This window comes from Cryphonectria parasitica (genome assembly GCF_011745365.1).
Source record: "Cryphonectria parasitica EP155 unplaced genomic scaffold M406scaffold_6, whole genome shotgun sequence".
Taxonomy (NCBI): domain Eukaryota; kingdom Fungi; phylum Ascomycota; class Sordariomycetes; order Diaporthales; family Cryphonectriaceae; genus Cryphonectria; species Cryphonectria parasitica.
Window position 1 is genome coordinate 1,493,520 of NW_024468914.1, and position 15,618 is coordinate 1,509,137.

The 15,618-nt window shown below is 53.0% G+C and overlaps 4 protein-coding genes across 4 annotated transcripts; 2 read left to right on the top strand and 2 right to left on the bottom strand.

Annotated features, from left to right (window-relative positions):
• Positions 1-1,254: 1,254 nt before the first annotated feature.
• Positions 1,255-3,211, bottom strand: M406DRAFT_99684 (uncharacterized protein; the record flags this gene model as incomplete). The annotated part of the gene is made up of 4 exons (XM_040926464.1): positions 2,988-3,211; positions 2,092-2,911; positions 1,335-1,986; positions 1,255-1,298 (listed from the first exon to the last, which is right to left on the bottom strand). Exons 1-4 carry the CDS (start codon positions 3,155-3,157, stop codon positions 1,255-1,257), a joined length of 1,686 nt encoding a protein of 561 aa, XP_040774413.1. The 5' UTR covers positions 3,158-3,211.
• Positions 3,212-5,422: 2,211 nt separating this feature from the next.
• Positions 5,423-6,476, top strand: M406DRAFT_279552 (uncharacterized protein). The gene is made up of 3 exons (XM_040918384.1): positions 5,423-5,651; positions 5,741-5,802; positions 5,927-6,476. Exons 1-3 carry the CDS (start codon positions 5,465-5,467, stop codon positions 6,317-6,319), a joined length of 642 nt encoding a protein of 213 aa, XP_040774414.1. The 5' UTR covers positions 5,423-5,464; the 3' UTR covers positions 6,320-6,476.
• A 1,711-nt stretch (positions 6,477-8,187) lies between these two features.
• Positions 8,188-11,277, bottom strand: M406DRAFT_347151 (ATP-dependent DNA ligase; the record flags this gene model as incomplete). Its single annotated transcript, XM_040922259.1, has 1 exon — positions 8,188-11,277. The coding sequence occupies one exon, from the start codon at positions 11,275-11,277 to the stop codon at positions 8,635-8,637; it is 2,643 nt and encodes an 880-aa protein (XP_040774415.1). The 3' UTR covers positions 8,188-8,634.
• Positions 11,278-11,779: 502 nt separating this feature from the next.
• Positions 11,780-13,122, top strand: M406DRAFT_347152 (ARM repeat-containing protein). Its single transcript, XM_040922260.1, has 2 exons — positions 11,780-11,993; positions 12,256-13,122. The coding sequence occupies exons 1-2, from the start codon at positions 11,827-11,829 to the stop codon at positions 12,794-12,796; spliced, it is 708 nt and encodes a 235-aa protein (XP_040774416.1). The 5' UTR covers positions 11,780-11,826; the 3' UTR covers positions 12,797-13,122.
• Positions 13,123-15,618: the final 2,496 nt, after the last annotated feature.

Here is a 15,618-nt window from a genome sequence, read left to right on the forward strand (position 1 = left end):
GACTTGGCTTCTCTTCTCCATGCATTGTCGTATCTTGACTCCATATTTTTAAGCATGCTGGTCATGCAGCTGCAGCGTGTGTGCGCTGATGTAGATGGGTTGTTGGCGTCTTGTGGCTGGACCCTCGCATACCGAAATACCACTACGTGTGGACGCCAGAAAGTTGAAACCCACTTTGTCACACACACACACACACATTACACACACACACACACATTGCCTCTCCCTCTGATGCTTTGCTCAAGTTCCAGACAATGCCAAGGTTAACGCGAGATTTCAAGTTTAATAGTTCCTCAGAAACACTAAAAGCTTCCTCTTTCCATCTATAAATGCCTGAGAATAACCATCATTGCTTCTCAGAATGCCTTGGCGAGTGTTATCATACCTCGTCCTTGCTTGTCAGCCACAGCCGTTTTTTACCAAATGGCCGTGTCGATCATCGGTGCCGGCACTTACACGGCGCCTGCAAGCTCCGTGATCCAGGACACTGCCTCACGGGTTGCCATTTAGACCACCTCGTTATCGCATGCCCTCTCGTGGTTTATTTAATCTTGTTGTGCGCACATATTACATTCAACCTTCTTTACCGTACCAATGTTTAGGGCTGAGTTCAGTCTTGCATGTACGCAGAGAGGTGGTATTGCTGTTTACAAGAAATCCACACACACTCTCTCTCTCTGTGTCTTTCGATGGGTCGCTCTCTCTGTCTCTAACTTCCTCTTTCATTATCTCCCCGATATCCGGCCCTCACCCAGCTTGCTCCCCACCCCTACAGGATTCTTTGCTGGCAAGGGTTGAACAGCATACGGGAAGAATGTTATTATTCCTGGCATGGCGAATTTCAAGGCTTTTCGCGAGCCAAATTCTGTCCCTCGCGTTCAAATGTGTGAAAGTTTCTACTTTTGGCTGCGCGACCAAAGATTCTAGGAACGAAGCAGGCTGGACCACATGAAAAGATTTCCCTTCAACATATTAATGGACCCATAACCGAATACTATGGATTTCACTAACATCTACAACATCCTGGAGCGGATTCGAAAGACAGTTGACTACACTGGCATCAAGATGCAACAGCCTCGACTCCGATGAAACGCAGACTCCACGTCATGTTTGACAAGAACACACAGCCGGACCGAACTTGAATATGTCCAGATTAATATTGGATTTAATGCCTAGGTGGCGGATTGAGGCTCGATAACGTTGACTCTCCAGATGTTTGATTTGTCACTCATATTCCATACACGCTACTTCCTATTACACAGCCTCTGTGTGCTGTGCCTGTGTGATGTCACGGTTGTCTTTGCTCAGCGCACCTGCACCTACATCCTTCTCACCGCTAGGAGTACTCGAAGATGTTGTCGGCACATCCGTGCCAGCCTCGGCCCGGATCCTTGCCATCTCCTCAGCAGGAGGCGGTGTCCACTTGGCCGACGTGCGAGGATTGACGTGCTCCAGGTACATGGTATCGATCTCCTCCAGTGTCCTGCCCTGTCCCTCGATCACAAACAGGTAGACCAGCACACCGCCTATCAGGTTACATGCGGCAAAGACATAGCCCAGGGCGAAGTCAATGTCTGCGGTAATGAACGGCGTGAAGAAGGCGATGAGAAAGTTCCAGGTCCAGTTGCTGGCGGTGGCGATGGCCATGCCCTTGGCACGGTACTTGGATGGGTAGATCTCTGCGATGAGCGTCCAGACCATTGGGCCCCAGGTCGTGGCATAGCCAAGGATGAACAGGGCGGCCATAACGATGAGGGCGATTCCAGCCTCGGGTGTGTTGGACGGTGTGTTCACGTCGAGGGCGAAATGGCCTACGGAGGCGAAGATCATGAAGCAGATAAACATCCAGATGCTGCCCGCGATTAGGGACCTGCGGCGGCCATAATGCTCCACGAGGTACAAGCCAATGAAGGTGACGCCGAAGTTGATGCCATTCAGGATCATCTGCGTGATGAAGGAGCTGATGGAGACCGAGCTAAAGATGGTCTGCAAGAGATTATTAGTAAGGTTATTATTATTATATCGGAAATTTGTCCCCCCGGGGACCGGAAGGGGGGGCGGGGGGCAGCGCCTGGAAAGGAATATACATACCGTTCCATAATAAAAGAAGTAATTTGCTCCAGTCAGCTGCTGGAACATCTGCAGCATGATTCCCAGCAAAATTCTGTAGGTCATGCGCGGTGCCTTGAACATATTCGCCATCTCTCTGACGGGCCCTTGCTTCTGTGTCCGCATTTCGATACGCCACTTGCTCTCCAGCTCCTCCATCTGGGTGAAGATGGCAAAGTGGTTCTCTGGAGCTCCGTATACACGCATCAACGTCTGCTTGGCCTGTTCCACACCGCCTTTCCTGTACACAAAGCGCGGCGTCTCTTTGAAGAACCAGACGCCGGCGCCAAGGATGAGAGTCCAGATCCAGCCGATGCTGATAACAATGCGCCAGGAACCAGAGTTGTCCATCTGATGTGTGTAGGTGCCGTAGTTGAAACATGCAGCAAGGAAAATCCCAAGCGTGATGAAAAGCTGGTATGTACACACTAGAGCACCACGGATCCATGGTGGACTACACTCTGCCTGGAACATTGGGACAAGCAGGCTCAGAGCACCCACGCCGAAGCCGGCCACCAGGCGGCCAACCATGAACTGCTGCCATGAGGTCGAGGCCGCGACCTGGATGACGAAGCCGACGGCGACGATGGCACTCCAAATGGAGATAGATGGACGGCGGCCGATCCAGTCGGCGAGAGGTGCCGCCACAAGAGCGCCCACAAGGGTGCCTATCGACAAGAGGCCGACAATCAGACCCGACCTGACGTTGCTGAAGGCATAGGACCCATCTGGCTGCATTTCTGCGAATCTCTTTTGGAAGTCGGGCATTTCTTGGAAACCTGAGATCTGACCAGTGTCGTATCTGTGCCAATGATTGGATTAGTTCGCTGAACGCAAAATCGTCATGGTAACACGCGAATAAGGAATACGGCACATACCCAAAGATGAACCCGCCCATCGACACCAAAACGCCCATGCAGAAGGACCGCCCAGTGATCCTGGGGAGGGGAGAGTAGTCGAGGTGAGCAAGCTCTTTACGAGCATCGGTGCTCACCTCAGAATTGGGGTTCGCATAGTCAAAGTTGACTTTGCTGTTGAGACTCAACATTGTGACGACGGCATACACACAGACCCGAAGAAGAAACGATGATATGCTCCTCGTCGATGGCAGTTAGAGGGTCAAAGGCAGTTTGGCAGGTTCGAATCCTCTCTGTTAGGTTCTGTCGAGACTATTTGTACTGGACAAAGAAAATACACGCTTTCTCTTTGGGTGGGGGCGATCGATGATTGTTAATACGGAGTGTGTGGAGTTCGTGGACCAAGATTCTCACATAGACCACATGTCCTCCACGGGGTTTTCTCGCGGGGATATTGTGGAAAATATGTGGAGTACGTATTGGACTTCAAACAAGAGCTAGAGTTTTTCCCTTCCCTTTCCTTCTTTATTCGTGATCCATATGGGCCCTCGGATCAACGAAATATTCGGCCCTTCGCTGAGCAATGACATCACATCAATTCTAAGCCGAAAAGAGGCCGGTTGATCCGTTCCCAGGTGCCATTCTGGCAGGGTCAGGCACGACAGGGTCTCCCCATAACGGCACTGCACCTGGTTCCTGTCAAAGGCAGACGCTACAAACCGCTGGCGCCGCCTTGGTCGAGGAAGGAGGAGGACGACGCATAGCAGATATCATAAGCAAATTTTTGCGGCTCTTTTTTCCCAGGTTGTTAGCATCATCTGGGGTGCATGACTAGGTAATTTAGGGGGTCCTCTCAATTTGTCGACGTCATACTTTCTTTACTCGGGGTTATGCATAGCCCCCGGGCCGTTATCTCTCGACGTCATCCTTTCAGGGACCGACATTTAAGTAGACACGCAACTTCTTGTTGTTAGCCGCGCGAAAATTTCATTTGTCTCTTTCTTTCTTGGTTTACAACTGGGAAATGATTGCGTCGGGTCAACGAACCGGACACACTACTAACGACTGGTTAGATATCTTCATTTAGGGATACGAGACATTTATCCGGGCTTGAGGTGCACGTGTAAAAGTGTTCCCGATGTTGATGAAACCCAACGTATCGAGTATTTCATAAACTAAGAACTATAACATTGACTGATTGATTTGGCAGGGTACATGATTGCGAGTGCCAAGGCCTATTTCTCCATTGAGAGACACAGCGAAGCTTTTCTTCAGCCGTGTAAATCAGTATGTTGATTTTCCTTAGACTTCTCGATCCTCGGAGAGACCGGGTCTTGACTCTAGTGCGTTTGCTTTCTTGACTCTGGTTGGCAGAACCTGGAGTGACGCAAGCTGCCCAGACAAAGGCTCTGCAACGCGACTTGTCTTGCGTTGGATCCACACCCGCTGCGCTGCCGTTGCCGTCGCTGTGATGATGAACTGTGGTTCACCACCGCCTTGACCTGGCTCCTTACTTTATGCTAGTATTAATATAATTAATCGACGTTTACATGCACCTTTTAGAATCACGTCCACATTTTAGACTACACAATCCATACAGGGCATCGGAGATAAGACGCGAGTCCGCCATTATAATGCAGTGTGAGACAATGCTAGTCTGCTGCGGTAGTGTTGAATTCTTCTATTGGTCTCCGTTTGTATCAAGGAGCTTGCACTATTGAGTCAGGCGTGCTGATTACGCCCACAGGCAATCTTGTACTTGTTGCAGCGCTGTTATCTTCGCGCTCTTCGAGCGAAAAAAACAAAAATTATCACTACAAATAATGATGTTGGAAATCTGGCAATCAATAATAATATAGTCTCCTGGTTCTTTCGTTAACAAACCTTTGTAGAACATCTACTGTTCTAAGACCAGCTAATTAGTGTCTGCCTCATGAATTTTTCTCTCGACAAGACCGGAAAGGGTCTCGACCGGACCCGAGACGGAAAGAAAAGGGAAAAGACAACAGAATGAAGCATAGAAGGGAGCAGTTGACAATCAAAAACTAAGCGAACGAATCATAAAGACTGCCACACTATAAGTCAAACAAGATCTGGGAATGTGCATCGCTGGCTCGTAACGTCGCAGCCTAGCGACCACCTGCATGGCTTCATACCAAAGAGGGCACAATAAGCACACTAGAACCATGCCAAGTGATCCTTCCACGTTCAATGTAAATCACAGGATGCGGTGAAGAATCTAAGACAAGGTAGTAACGGGCTTTTGCTGTCGGATTCAAGTTGTATATCATTGCCGATGACCCCATCAGCTTCCGGCTCGCCCGTTCTGACTTGGTTTTTGCACGGCAACAATTCCATTCGAGTAGAGAGAAAGATAGGACGCGCAACTTGGTCAAATCATATTATCCTTCATCATTTTAACGCTTTCGTCCACAATGCATGTCTTTGTCGTCTTGAACCTGGCCGCAGCGGTAGCTGCCTCTGCCCTATCCCAAAAGATGGCACGCGGTCTCGACGTCCCCTCTCTGGACGTGCCTGAATGCCCTGCTGTTGGCACAGTCGCTTACAACACATCCGTTCCCAACAATGACACCGCCGCCTTTCCCGAGACGAAAGCTTCTCTTTGCTATGACGACAGCTTCATCCGCATCACCTTCACTGCTCTCCAGGAGGAGTACTTTTACTGTATGTGTTCAGCTCCTAGCATAATAGTAGAACAACCCCGCCCGTCAGCAAACGTCGACTGATCAAGGCTACTTACCATAATCACTTAGACAACAATAGTGTCCCCACCAATGGGGACATCTATGACTACGAGGTGATGGAGGCATTCATCGTGAGTTCTGTCTCGCTCTCTCTAATTTCGAGATGGGGCACAGTCATGTTGCCTCCCTCCTCCTTCCCCCCTCCGAGCAGCGATGGATTCTCAAGCCGCTGACGCCACCCACTATGACATACAGTACAGGGGAGTGAATGACCCCCAGACCTATCTCGAGTTCGAAGTGGCCCCCAACAACGTCACGTTCTCCGCATGGATCTATAATCCATCCAAGGTCCGCGCCACCGGTGCAGCCTTCACGGGCGCCTACATCACCTCGCTCGTAGCGGATCAGCTTTCCGCCAACACCACTATCGTCAGGTCTGAGGACCTGTGGTACTCCCACGTGCAGATCCCCCTGGGTTTCTTCAATGTTGACACGGGCAAGGCCAAGGGCACGCGCTGGCGAATGAACTTTTTCCGCACCGTCACCTCGGCCGAGCTCTTCCCCACCCAGTATTATGGTGCCTGGAATCCTCCCAATGAGACCAACTTCCATATGACGCCCTTCTTTGGTCATGTATACTTTGTCTGATTGTTCTGGCATATCAATGGATTGTTAGCATCTATTGGGGAGTGGTGTCACATGAGTTTTTCTGGTTAATGTATATGGGAGGCATGGGTGGGTGAGGATACTCCCTATTAACTATAAGGCAGATCTCTGCAGGTAATCAATAAATGAATATGGAATCAAGTTGATATAGTTTTGAATGACACAGCCTTGTAGTTTGGCACTACGTTATGATGCTTACTTAGCTCAGCATCTCTATTCCGTAGAGCCTTTCTGAACAACATAATCTTAGTGCAGGTCTGCATAATAAAGGCTTTGGTGTAGTACAACGGAAGTATGGATGATATGACACAGTTTTGAGGGCGACCAGCAGCATCAGAGCATAGATAGAAATCAATGAGAAATACATAGAAATTGCGGAATGTATAAGAAGACAAGGGACAGCAAATACTTTCGCACAATTTTGCATTCTATAGTATGAATTGTGAGGACCTGAATAAACAGAAAATCATCACTGTACTTCTTTGCTTCTGAAGGAAAGTCTCATCTCCTGCACTGTGCTAGAGGTGTTTGGGCCATGCTGTCAGGGGTAAGCTTGGCTGAGCAAGGATCACCCCACCCCTCCATAGCTCTACCCCGCAGCAAACATCCCACCTTCAGTAGTAAAGACAAACCCCCGCCATGAAGCCACTTTTGGCGGAGGAAATAAGGAAATAACACAGTCCCACACAGCTACTGCCACCCAAGCACACCCAGCACCATATCCAGAACTAGAACGGAGCAGCGTAAATAGCCTGAATTCTGGCGTCACCGTCCGTCTCCATTGTTTGCGGTTTTGTCGCTCTTTGCGCTCCAATCACGATAATTTTGCTACTTTGCGAAGGTCGCCGTTAGTATTGTGGGACCGAGGCTGGCATGGGATCATACTTAAATACAGCTCTCATCCTCTTGAACGTTTCCTCTCCGTCCTCTGTCCCTACTCGCGCTGCTCCTTTGGTGGACAACTACTTCTGCTTTGTGCCTTCTACTTGAGATATTCCTCCCACCATGTCTACCACTGACGAGATCACCTTTCTACCCCTGGGCGCGATCCTGCAAACCCTCCCCATCGCAGGCACCAACATCGTGCAAGGCTTCTCCTCCCAGGCCGACTATGAGTCCCACAACACCGCACACTTCGGCGCCACCATCGGTCGTGTGGCCAACCGCATCTCCGGCGCTACCATCCAGTCCCTCAACGGGCAGTCCTACAAGCTCGCCGCCAACAATGGACCCAACAACCTACATGGAGGCCCCAAGGGCTGGGGGAAGCGGATCTGGCAGGGCCCGGAGCCCGTAGGCGCCAAGAAGAGCGTGGGCGCCGCCACACTGAAGGAGGGAGGCGAGAGCGTCAGGTTCAGCCTGACCAGCGAGGACGGCGATGAGGGGTTCCCTGGCACTGTGGAGGCGAGCGTCGTGTATACGGCTGGCAAGACGGACGAGGGCGGCAAAGAAGTCACCGTGCTGGGCATGGAGTATGAGGCGCAGCTCGTCGGCGGCGCAGACGAGACTGCCATTAATATGACAAATCACTCGTACGTTGTAGAGAGATGTTTTCCCCCCTGTCATTAGTTGTGCTCAGCCCTCCCCCCCATGCCCTTTTCCCTTTCAGGTGCGGTGGTAGGAAAGGCATAGAGACTGACAGTTAGGATGATGACATGCTCAGTTACTTTAATCTCACCGGTGGCCCAACGATCGAGGGCACCGAGATCCGCATCCTCACCAACTCCCACCTCCCTCTCGACTCTGGCGGCATCCCAACCTCTGGTCCAGCACCGTTCCCGAAATTCCAGGGCGGCCACGACAATCCCTTTACGCTCGGCGCCACAGAACCAGATGTCGACGACTGCTTCATCGTGAATGCAGACCCCGGCTCGGTGCCGCTGGACACACGCGGCCAGCCCCTCAACAAGCTGGTGGCTGCGTACCACCCCGAGAGCAAGATCCACCTCGAGGTCTACAGCACCGAGCCCGCCTTCCAGTTCTACACGGGCAAGTACATCGACATCCCAGCCGTGGGTGGTGTCCCGGCACGCGGGTCGAGGGCGGGGTTCTGTGTCGAGCCGAGTCGGTGGGTCAACGCCATCAACGAGCCCGAGTGGAAGAGCCAGATGGTGCTGAAGAAGGGCGAGACTTATGGTGCCACAATCGTGTACAAGGCCTGGAAGGATTGAAGAAAATACGTGCTGAAGTTGGGATAGATATTTGACGTGCTTGGAGAGAGATTAGAGAGCTGGCTGTCTCGAAAAGAGCCAGGCGCATGCCACATCTATTGCAAAGTCAATTACAGCATCCCTATCTCAATCATCCTCAACCTCCACCTCCCCTTCATCTTCCTTTGATGCAGAACCAGTGGTGGGGCCCTTTGCCTCCTGCTTCCGATACAACCCTGCTAAAAAGTCGCTCGTGCTCGCCTCTTCGATGCTCTTATCCTCTCGTTTCCGCAGGAACCTCGGGAACCGCAAGCTGAGCCCCCTATCCTCGCTCACCAGGCCGATGGCCGCTGTGTATGTGGGGCTGAGCGTGATATCCGCAAACGCCATCTCCCACACCTCCTGCGGCTCGAACCACACATCTGGCTGGGGGCCACTGTACTCGATGAAGCCTGGCTGTGTTTTACTTGTGTTCTTGGGCTCCCCAGCCCCCTCCTCGCCGTCGTCATAGTGCGCCCGATTGGCCTTGTAGAAGGCATCTGTGAAGCCTGAGATGCACTTGGTCACAACCTCGAGACTGGCCGTCTCGTCGTTGCGGCAGGCAAGGAGGATAGGTGACCACCACTTGTTCTTGCGCCCTTGTCCGTGCCAACCCGCTACGGGAATAAGATCAAGCGTGTCAAAGGTTGTGCCGTAGTCCTTTTTGACTTTGAGCCAGGAGTCGAGGCGCTTGTCTGGCTCATATGTCGCAAGGAGAGGTTTCCGTCGTCCCTTTTTCTTTTCCTTATCATCAACCTCGAGGTCGGTGCCGCCGCCCTTGGCCTTCTTGGTTTTTTGGCCCTTGGCCGTGGACTGGGGTTTCTCAACTTCCCCAGAGGTCCCGCCAGCGCCGCTGTTACCTGTGTAGGCAAGCTCGGGAAGGTGATCTAGAATCTTGACCATGATGCCCTCGCACTTGATCTCTGTGGCTGACTTGAAGAATTCCTGTATCGTCTCGGGGTCTTGCGAAGTAGCATCCAGGCTCTTGACCCAGGTAAAGTTGTGCGGCACCTCGACAAACAGGGACCGCAGCAGGTTGCGACGCTCGCGGAAAGGTCTGTCCAGCAGCGGTTGTCCGTTGAGATACATCAGGTCGAATGCGAACATGCAGACGTCGATGGTCACACTGCCGATCTGCACATCCTTTCTGGCTCGGTTGGAAAGCGTCTGGAACGTCTTCAGCTCTCCGGTCTCCCTGTTGATAGCCACGACTTCGCCTTCCATGATGAAGCTGTCTACGCCCTCCCCTCGAATCTTGGGCATCAGGGCGACCAGGTCGGGATACTTGTCTGTCATGACTTCTAGGTGCCGAGAGAAGATGGTCACCTTTCCGTTCTCATCACAGTGTATCTGCGCACGCTGACCATCATACTTGAACTCGCAGGCGAACTCTCGGCCGTCTAGCTTGGTAAGCATTTCGGCAAGGTCTCTAGTGATGCTTCCGAGCATGGGCCGTAGCGGGACGTGTAGGGTGAGACCACAGCGTATCAACAGCTCGTCTGAGATTCCAATCTCGAGCAGCACTGGCACAAGATCGTTATAGTTCGGTCTCCTGGCAAAACACGCCTTGACCAGCTCTTCCGCCTTGGCGTAGATCTCTGCCACCTCCTCCTTCTTCCTGGCCGCCAGTCCGTTTCGATCTTGAAGAGGAAAGTCAGCATCTGGTGGGCGAGAGAGTAAGAAAGCTCGCGCGAGAGCAATGAGCATCGTCGTCTTGACCGCACCGATCCTGAGGTGCTGGCACAAGGTCCGGACAATATATCTGCTCTCCTCGCCACCTCGAGCATCCTGCAGCAGGCGATCGACAATCCGCTGCTTCTGTTCGACACTGCCCTGCCCAGAGCTATTGGCAATCTTAACCAAGGACTGATAGACGCCCTTGATGGTCAGTGGCTTTGGCTTCCGCAACGTGAAGCTCTGCTTCTTCTTTGCTTCGAAAGCTACATCGCCCGGGTCGCCGTACTTGTCGTAGATGGTCTTCAATGCCCGCCCATCCAGACCACAGACCTGCTTCAGCGCCTTGGAAATTGCCGAGCCGCCGAGACCAAGCTCAAGCGAGATGTATGGGGGTGAGATGGAATTGGTGGCTAGCCACACTGCCGGAAGCAAGCTGGAAGGGTCAGCCTCGATCAGAAGCCGGACACAGTTGACCAGCGCATCCACAGTCGCGATTCTTTTGGTGGTACCCCCCACGATCACGAAGCACCGTGTGAGCAAAGCATACGAGGCATTGCTGCCTTCTGCCGCCCAGGCCTTCTTTAATTCCGGGATGTACTTGGACGGATCAAAGGTCAAGGGGCTCTCGTCCAAGGGGATGGAAGCCGAAGCTGTCTCCTCCGCGTCGGCCATCGACTGGAGGGACAAAGTGCTGTTCCCCTTGAGCCCGAAGGGGTTGGCAGGTTCTCCTTTCTGTGTCTCCAACAACCCAGTCCTCTCGGATGCTGGGCATGGAGACTCGAACGGCGTAGCTTGCTCCTTCTCAGAAGCATGTTTGGCTTCATCCGACTGCCCACCCTGAACGTCCTCTCGATCCCACTCAGCCTGCAACTTTCTAGCTAGCTCCTCGTCTGTAAGCTCATGAGGAGAGGTACTCCTCGCAGATTCAACTCCTGGTGGCGTCACCTCACCGCCTCCCAGGTTTGGAACCGCCGCGCCGGCATTCTGCTTCTGCCTGGCGAAGAAATATTCGAGGCCCTTGGAGGGCTGCTTGACATCGTTGTTCAGCTTGCGCTTCTTTGCCGGGCTCGACATGGCTGCGCTCAGGTGGTGAGGCCCGTTTGCGGGCTACTTTGCGAGGCGCAAGTCTGCGGCATCATTCACAAGACTCTGGTCACTTCATCTTTAGGTGTCTCGGTGAATTGGTTTCATTTCTTTTTGGCTAGAATAAGCAGATGCATCGTTCAGTAATCGTCTCAAGTGGTTGATGTCACCAAGTACCTGCGTACCCCTGAACCCTGCTCAGAGCCATAGAGAGTGTCGATTGGCCAGTTCGGCATCAAATTTTGGCCGTCCTCCGTGGCGCTAGTACCCCTCAAGCTAACAGGCTCACAAAGGCCTTGGAAAGTGCGACCAGGCAAAGTTTCTGCGGGAAGGTGCCCCACTATCGAGCAGTCGAACTCATCAAAGAAGGACAAACCGACTTGGCCTGGCGACATCCACCCCTCAGAGACTAAGCGCCTGACTTGTCTTTTCTCCTTTGCTTCTTCTCCTTCTCTCCTCTTCTCCTGTCCCCTGGCCTTGTTCCTGGGCGATACCCAACATCACATCATACAGGGCATCAACACCTAAACGTTGCCCACCATGTCCAACAACGAAGATCCACAAGAGCGCCCAGCCGAGATACACCAGATAATAAATGGCCTCGAGCGATACAACCCAGAGGCAGTCGGCCCTCTCGAGGCATACCTCCAGCAGCAATGCGAGCAGAGGTACTGCGATGGCAACGCAAACAGGGTCCTCCTGAAGCTGTAAGCCTACCTAAGTCCTCTTTCTGCCCATGTTCCCAGCCTCCTTGTCGCCCATCGCGTCGCTTGGATGGTGTCGTGTATCAGGATGATCGAACTCAACCACGTTTCCTATTACCTGATGCCTCTGGCGCTTGAAGTGGAAATATTAGCTCTATCTGACACACACAAATTCTCTTGTTCATTACTGCCTATCGCTGTCACATCTTTGACTGCGAAGCTAGCGCACGTTGCTGACTTGACTTCTCTCGTCCTCGACGAATAGCTACCAGCTCAACCCCGACCGCATCAAGGACGAGGTCATCACCAACATCCTCGTCAAGGCCATGACTACCTTCCCCTCCCCGCAGTTCGACCTTGCTCTCCACCTCCTTTCACCCTCCTCCCTCGCCAGCGGCTCCGAGCTTGCTGAGGCCGTCTCAAAGCTCCGTGCCCTCAACGCTCATCTTGAGGGCGCTTCATTCGCCCGGTTCTGGGCTACTCTGGACTCCGACGATCTCTATGCCGACCTGACCACCGACATCGACGGCTTCGAGGAAACCATCCGGGTGCGCATCGCACAACTCGTGTCGGAAGCCTTTAGGGAGGTGCAGACCGTTCCCGTGCTGGGTGATTGGCTTGGACTGGAGGGCAAGGAGGCTGTTGAGAAGTTCGTGGTTGAGACCTGCGGCTGGAAGGTGGACGGAGACAAGGTAGTGGTGCCCAAGAATGCAGACAACGAGGCCAAGAAGGCCGAGATCCGCGAGGATGTCAACGTGGAGATGTTCGCGCGGGTCATCCGCCGGTCCTGGGAGGAAGCTGCATAGGGTTTCTGTCGGATTTCCGCTATGACCGTCGCTGGAGGACGAGAAACAGGTCCGGGTGCAAGCAGGACAGAGAGTGTGAGAAAACAGGAGCAGAAGCAACGAAGCTATGCTTAGGCAGTGGAGGCAATGGGGAGGGTTTGTGTCCACACAACCGCGCTTGAGGGACTGCATTTGGCGGTAATTGGCGTTCGGGGTTGATTGGGTTTTTCTCCCGGACCAGACGTGGTCCGAAGCTGCGTGACCACGTCTCTTTTTCAGAGCAGGGCGTTCAATGCCGATCTGGAAAGATAAAAATAAAAGCAGGAAATACAAGTCCACCTCCATCCAGGCTCTGTCAACGATCAAGTCTTGCATCACTCACGGAGGCGCGAACGTCGTGTTACTCCAAGGCTGTTGCTGCTGGGACATGCGCCAGGGAAGAGGCTACTAGACTCCCGATGACTCTCATGGAGAGTCGCATTGCGCCGTGAAAGGAATTAACCAAAGATCTCACGTGAATCGGTACCGGTTGTTTGTGCATTCACAAAAGGCTATGTGAAGTGCATTGTGGTATCTACCTACGTACATGTAACACAGGCCGCCAACATTGCCGATTTCCCATCCCTAGCTAATTGGGTAAGCTCCATGCTTCCCTAGGCAGCTCGTATGGAAACGGAAAGAAACAAAGAAAGAGGCTTAATCTCAGGCCAAAAACAGAAATAATCGCGCGCACTCGCGAGGGGGAGGTATCTAGGGCAGAAAATAAAGGCCATCAAAATCGCACAGCGAAGCAGAAAGGTCAAACCATAGTCGCATCAGCACTTTGGTGAGTGCTTGTCTCTCATCTAACACCTCACGCCACTTCAAGTAGAATGAGCCAGATGCTCTGGATATGGGGAGAATGTCTTCCAAGTCCACAAAGCTTTTAGTAAGGCGAGTTGACGACGTCTTCTCGTCTCAGCCGGCCGGCAGCACCTTTCCGCGGCGTGCTGTATGCTCCACCTGTCGCACCGCTCCTCCTACCCCCCGGACCCATGATTGATTGCCGCGTCGGTCTCTTTAGTTTTTCCTTGGGAATCATGTTGACCTCGTTTGGTAGGGCGTAGATGACATTCTTGTCGGAACCAAAGCGGAAATCATCAGCCTTGACCACATCGGAGTAGCGCTTGATCATGTAGGGCGCCTTGTGTCCCTGAACAACCCTCTTCAGGTTCCACTCGATGACGTATGGGCCCGTGGCAGAGATGATAGATGTCTCTTCTTGACCCTCGCCCGCGTTGAATTTAGCTGGGGTAAACGACACACCCTTGCCGGTCTCGTAGGCAAATTGTGCAACGTGCTCGGGAGTGAGGGCCAGCCGGCGCGGCTGGGGCTTGGAGTCAGCAGCGAACGGCTTCTCAAAGCCGAGCTTGCCCTCGTTCTTGCCCGATTTCTGCAGAGCATCAATGAGAAGTAGGTAGGTGCGGCAGGTTGCGAGCACCCAGCGGCCGTCGGCAGACACATCCAAACCGATGATGGGCTCACCCAGCGCCGGAATGTGCGTCTTGGCATTAATGCCCAATCGGTCGAACAGACGAATGTCACCCTTGTTGGAGGCTACAGCGATGTGGCCCTTCTCGGTGGTCGCGACAGAGGAGAAATCGTTCTTGGAAACGTACTGCTTCAGCTGGCTGTCCACAAGCTTGTTGCCGGAGAGGCGAGGGTCAACGCGGTAGAGGGCATTGCGGCTGATGCCCAGGAAGGTAGGCTCCGAGGTCATTTGCGCAAACTTGTTTTCCGGGGCGAAGGTGATGGCGGGAATATCCTCGTGTACCTGCCACTCGTCCACAACCTTGCCGTACTCGAGATCCATACGATAGAGCTTGTTGGGGTCCGCATCGTTCTGCAGGATCATGTTGTTGTCCTCGTTGTGGAGCATGACCTTCTTGGGAGAGAACAACGTGCCTGTTGGAGTTTCGACCTTAGAGATGTTGGTGCTGAACTCCAGCTTGTTGTTTGGAGTGTGCCTGAAAACACCGATCTTCGAGCCGCGGACAACAAAGGATCGATCGTGTTTGTAGCCCACAGCAATCGCGCTGTTGGTCTCCTTGTCCTTGGGTTGCGTTTCGACATCCTCCTCGTCCTCGTCGGTATCATAGTGCTCACTCCGGGGGCTGTCGTCGTCCTCTTCTTCTTCTTCCTCTTCCTCGTCGGCGGTATGCTCCTCTGACTCTTCCTCCTCGAGAGGTGGCGCATCTTCCATGGTGATGTCGTTGAAGGCCTCCGCGACATAGTCGCGCTCAACCTCCTTCACCTTGGTCCACTTGACCTCGTTCAACTGCTCCCAGAGGGAGCGCAGCAGACCTTCCTGGAAGCGCTCCAAAGTCTGGTGGTCCTTGAATCGAAGAAGCCACGAGTAGGCGGACCCATCGTCGGAAAATTGGTTGAAGATGAAAGACAGGTACTCAAAGTTGAAGACGGGATTGATATCGGCAATGACTGGAATGCCCAGCCAGTCTCGATTATTTTTTCCCTGGACCGAAAGCCAATACTGCCAGTCACCGACCTCGGTCACGATCGCGGTGACAGACTCGTCCTGCAACACGAACGCCCCAGAGGGAAAGTCGAAAAAGTGTAGCTCTGCATTCTCGGCAGCTAGCAGCTCTCTGGCCTCGGGTGCGGCAATTGACTTGGGAGGGCCAACATTTCGGACTCCAGAGGGTGTATCGAATTGCTCATCCTCCTCAGGCAGCTTCCCCCTCTTGGTACTAGTGTTGGCTGTAGCGGCGGCGGGCTTATTCAGATGCATCTGGTCGATCGAGTCGATAGATCGTGCGAGCGTGGGGCTGTGAATGGGGCTAGCC

What these genes read in the sequence shown, in the direction of transcription:
- M406DRAFT_279552 (XM_040918384.1), top strand. Translation starts at nt 5,465, where the DNA reads ATGGCACGCGGTCTCGACGTCCCCTCTCTGGACGTGCCTGAATGCCCT. An exon ending in CCAGGAGGAGTACTTTTACT is followed by an intron (nt 5,652 to 5,740) that starts GTATGTGTTCAG and finishes ATAATCACTTAG; the next exon opens with ACAACAATAGTGTCCCCACC. An exon ending in AGGTGATGGAGGCATTCATC is followed by an intron (nt 5,803 to 5,926) that starts GTGAGTTCTGTC and finishes TATGACATACAG; the next exon opens with TACAGGGGAGTGAATGACCC.
- M406DRAFT_347152 (XM_040922260.1), top strand. Translation starts at nt 11,827, where the DNA reads ATGTCCAACAACGAAGATCCACAAGAGCGCCCAGCCGAGATACACCAG. An exon ending in AACAGGGTCCTCCTGAAGCT is followed by an intron (nt 11,994 to 12,255) that starts GTAAGCCTACCT and finishes CTCGACGAATAG; the next exon opens with CTACCAGCTCAACCCCGACC.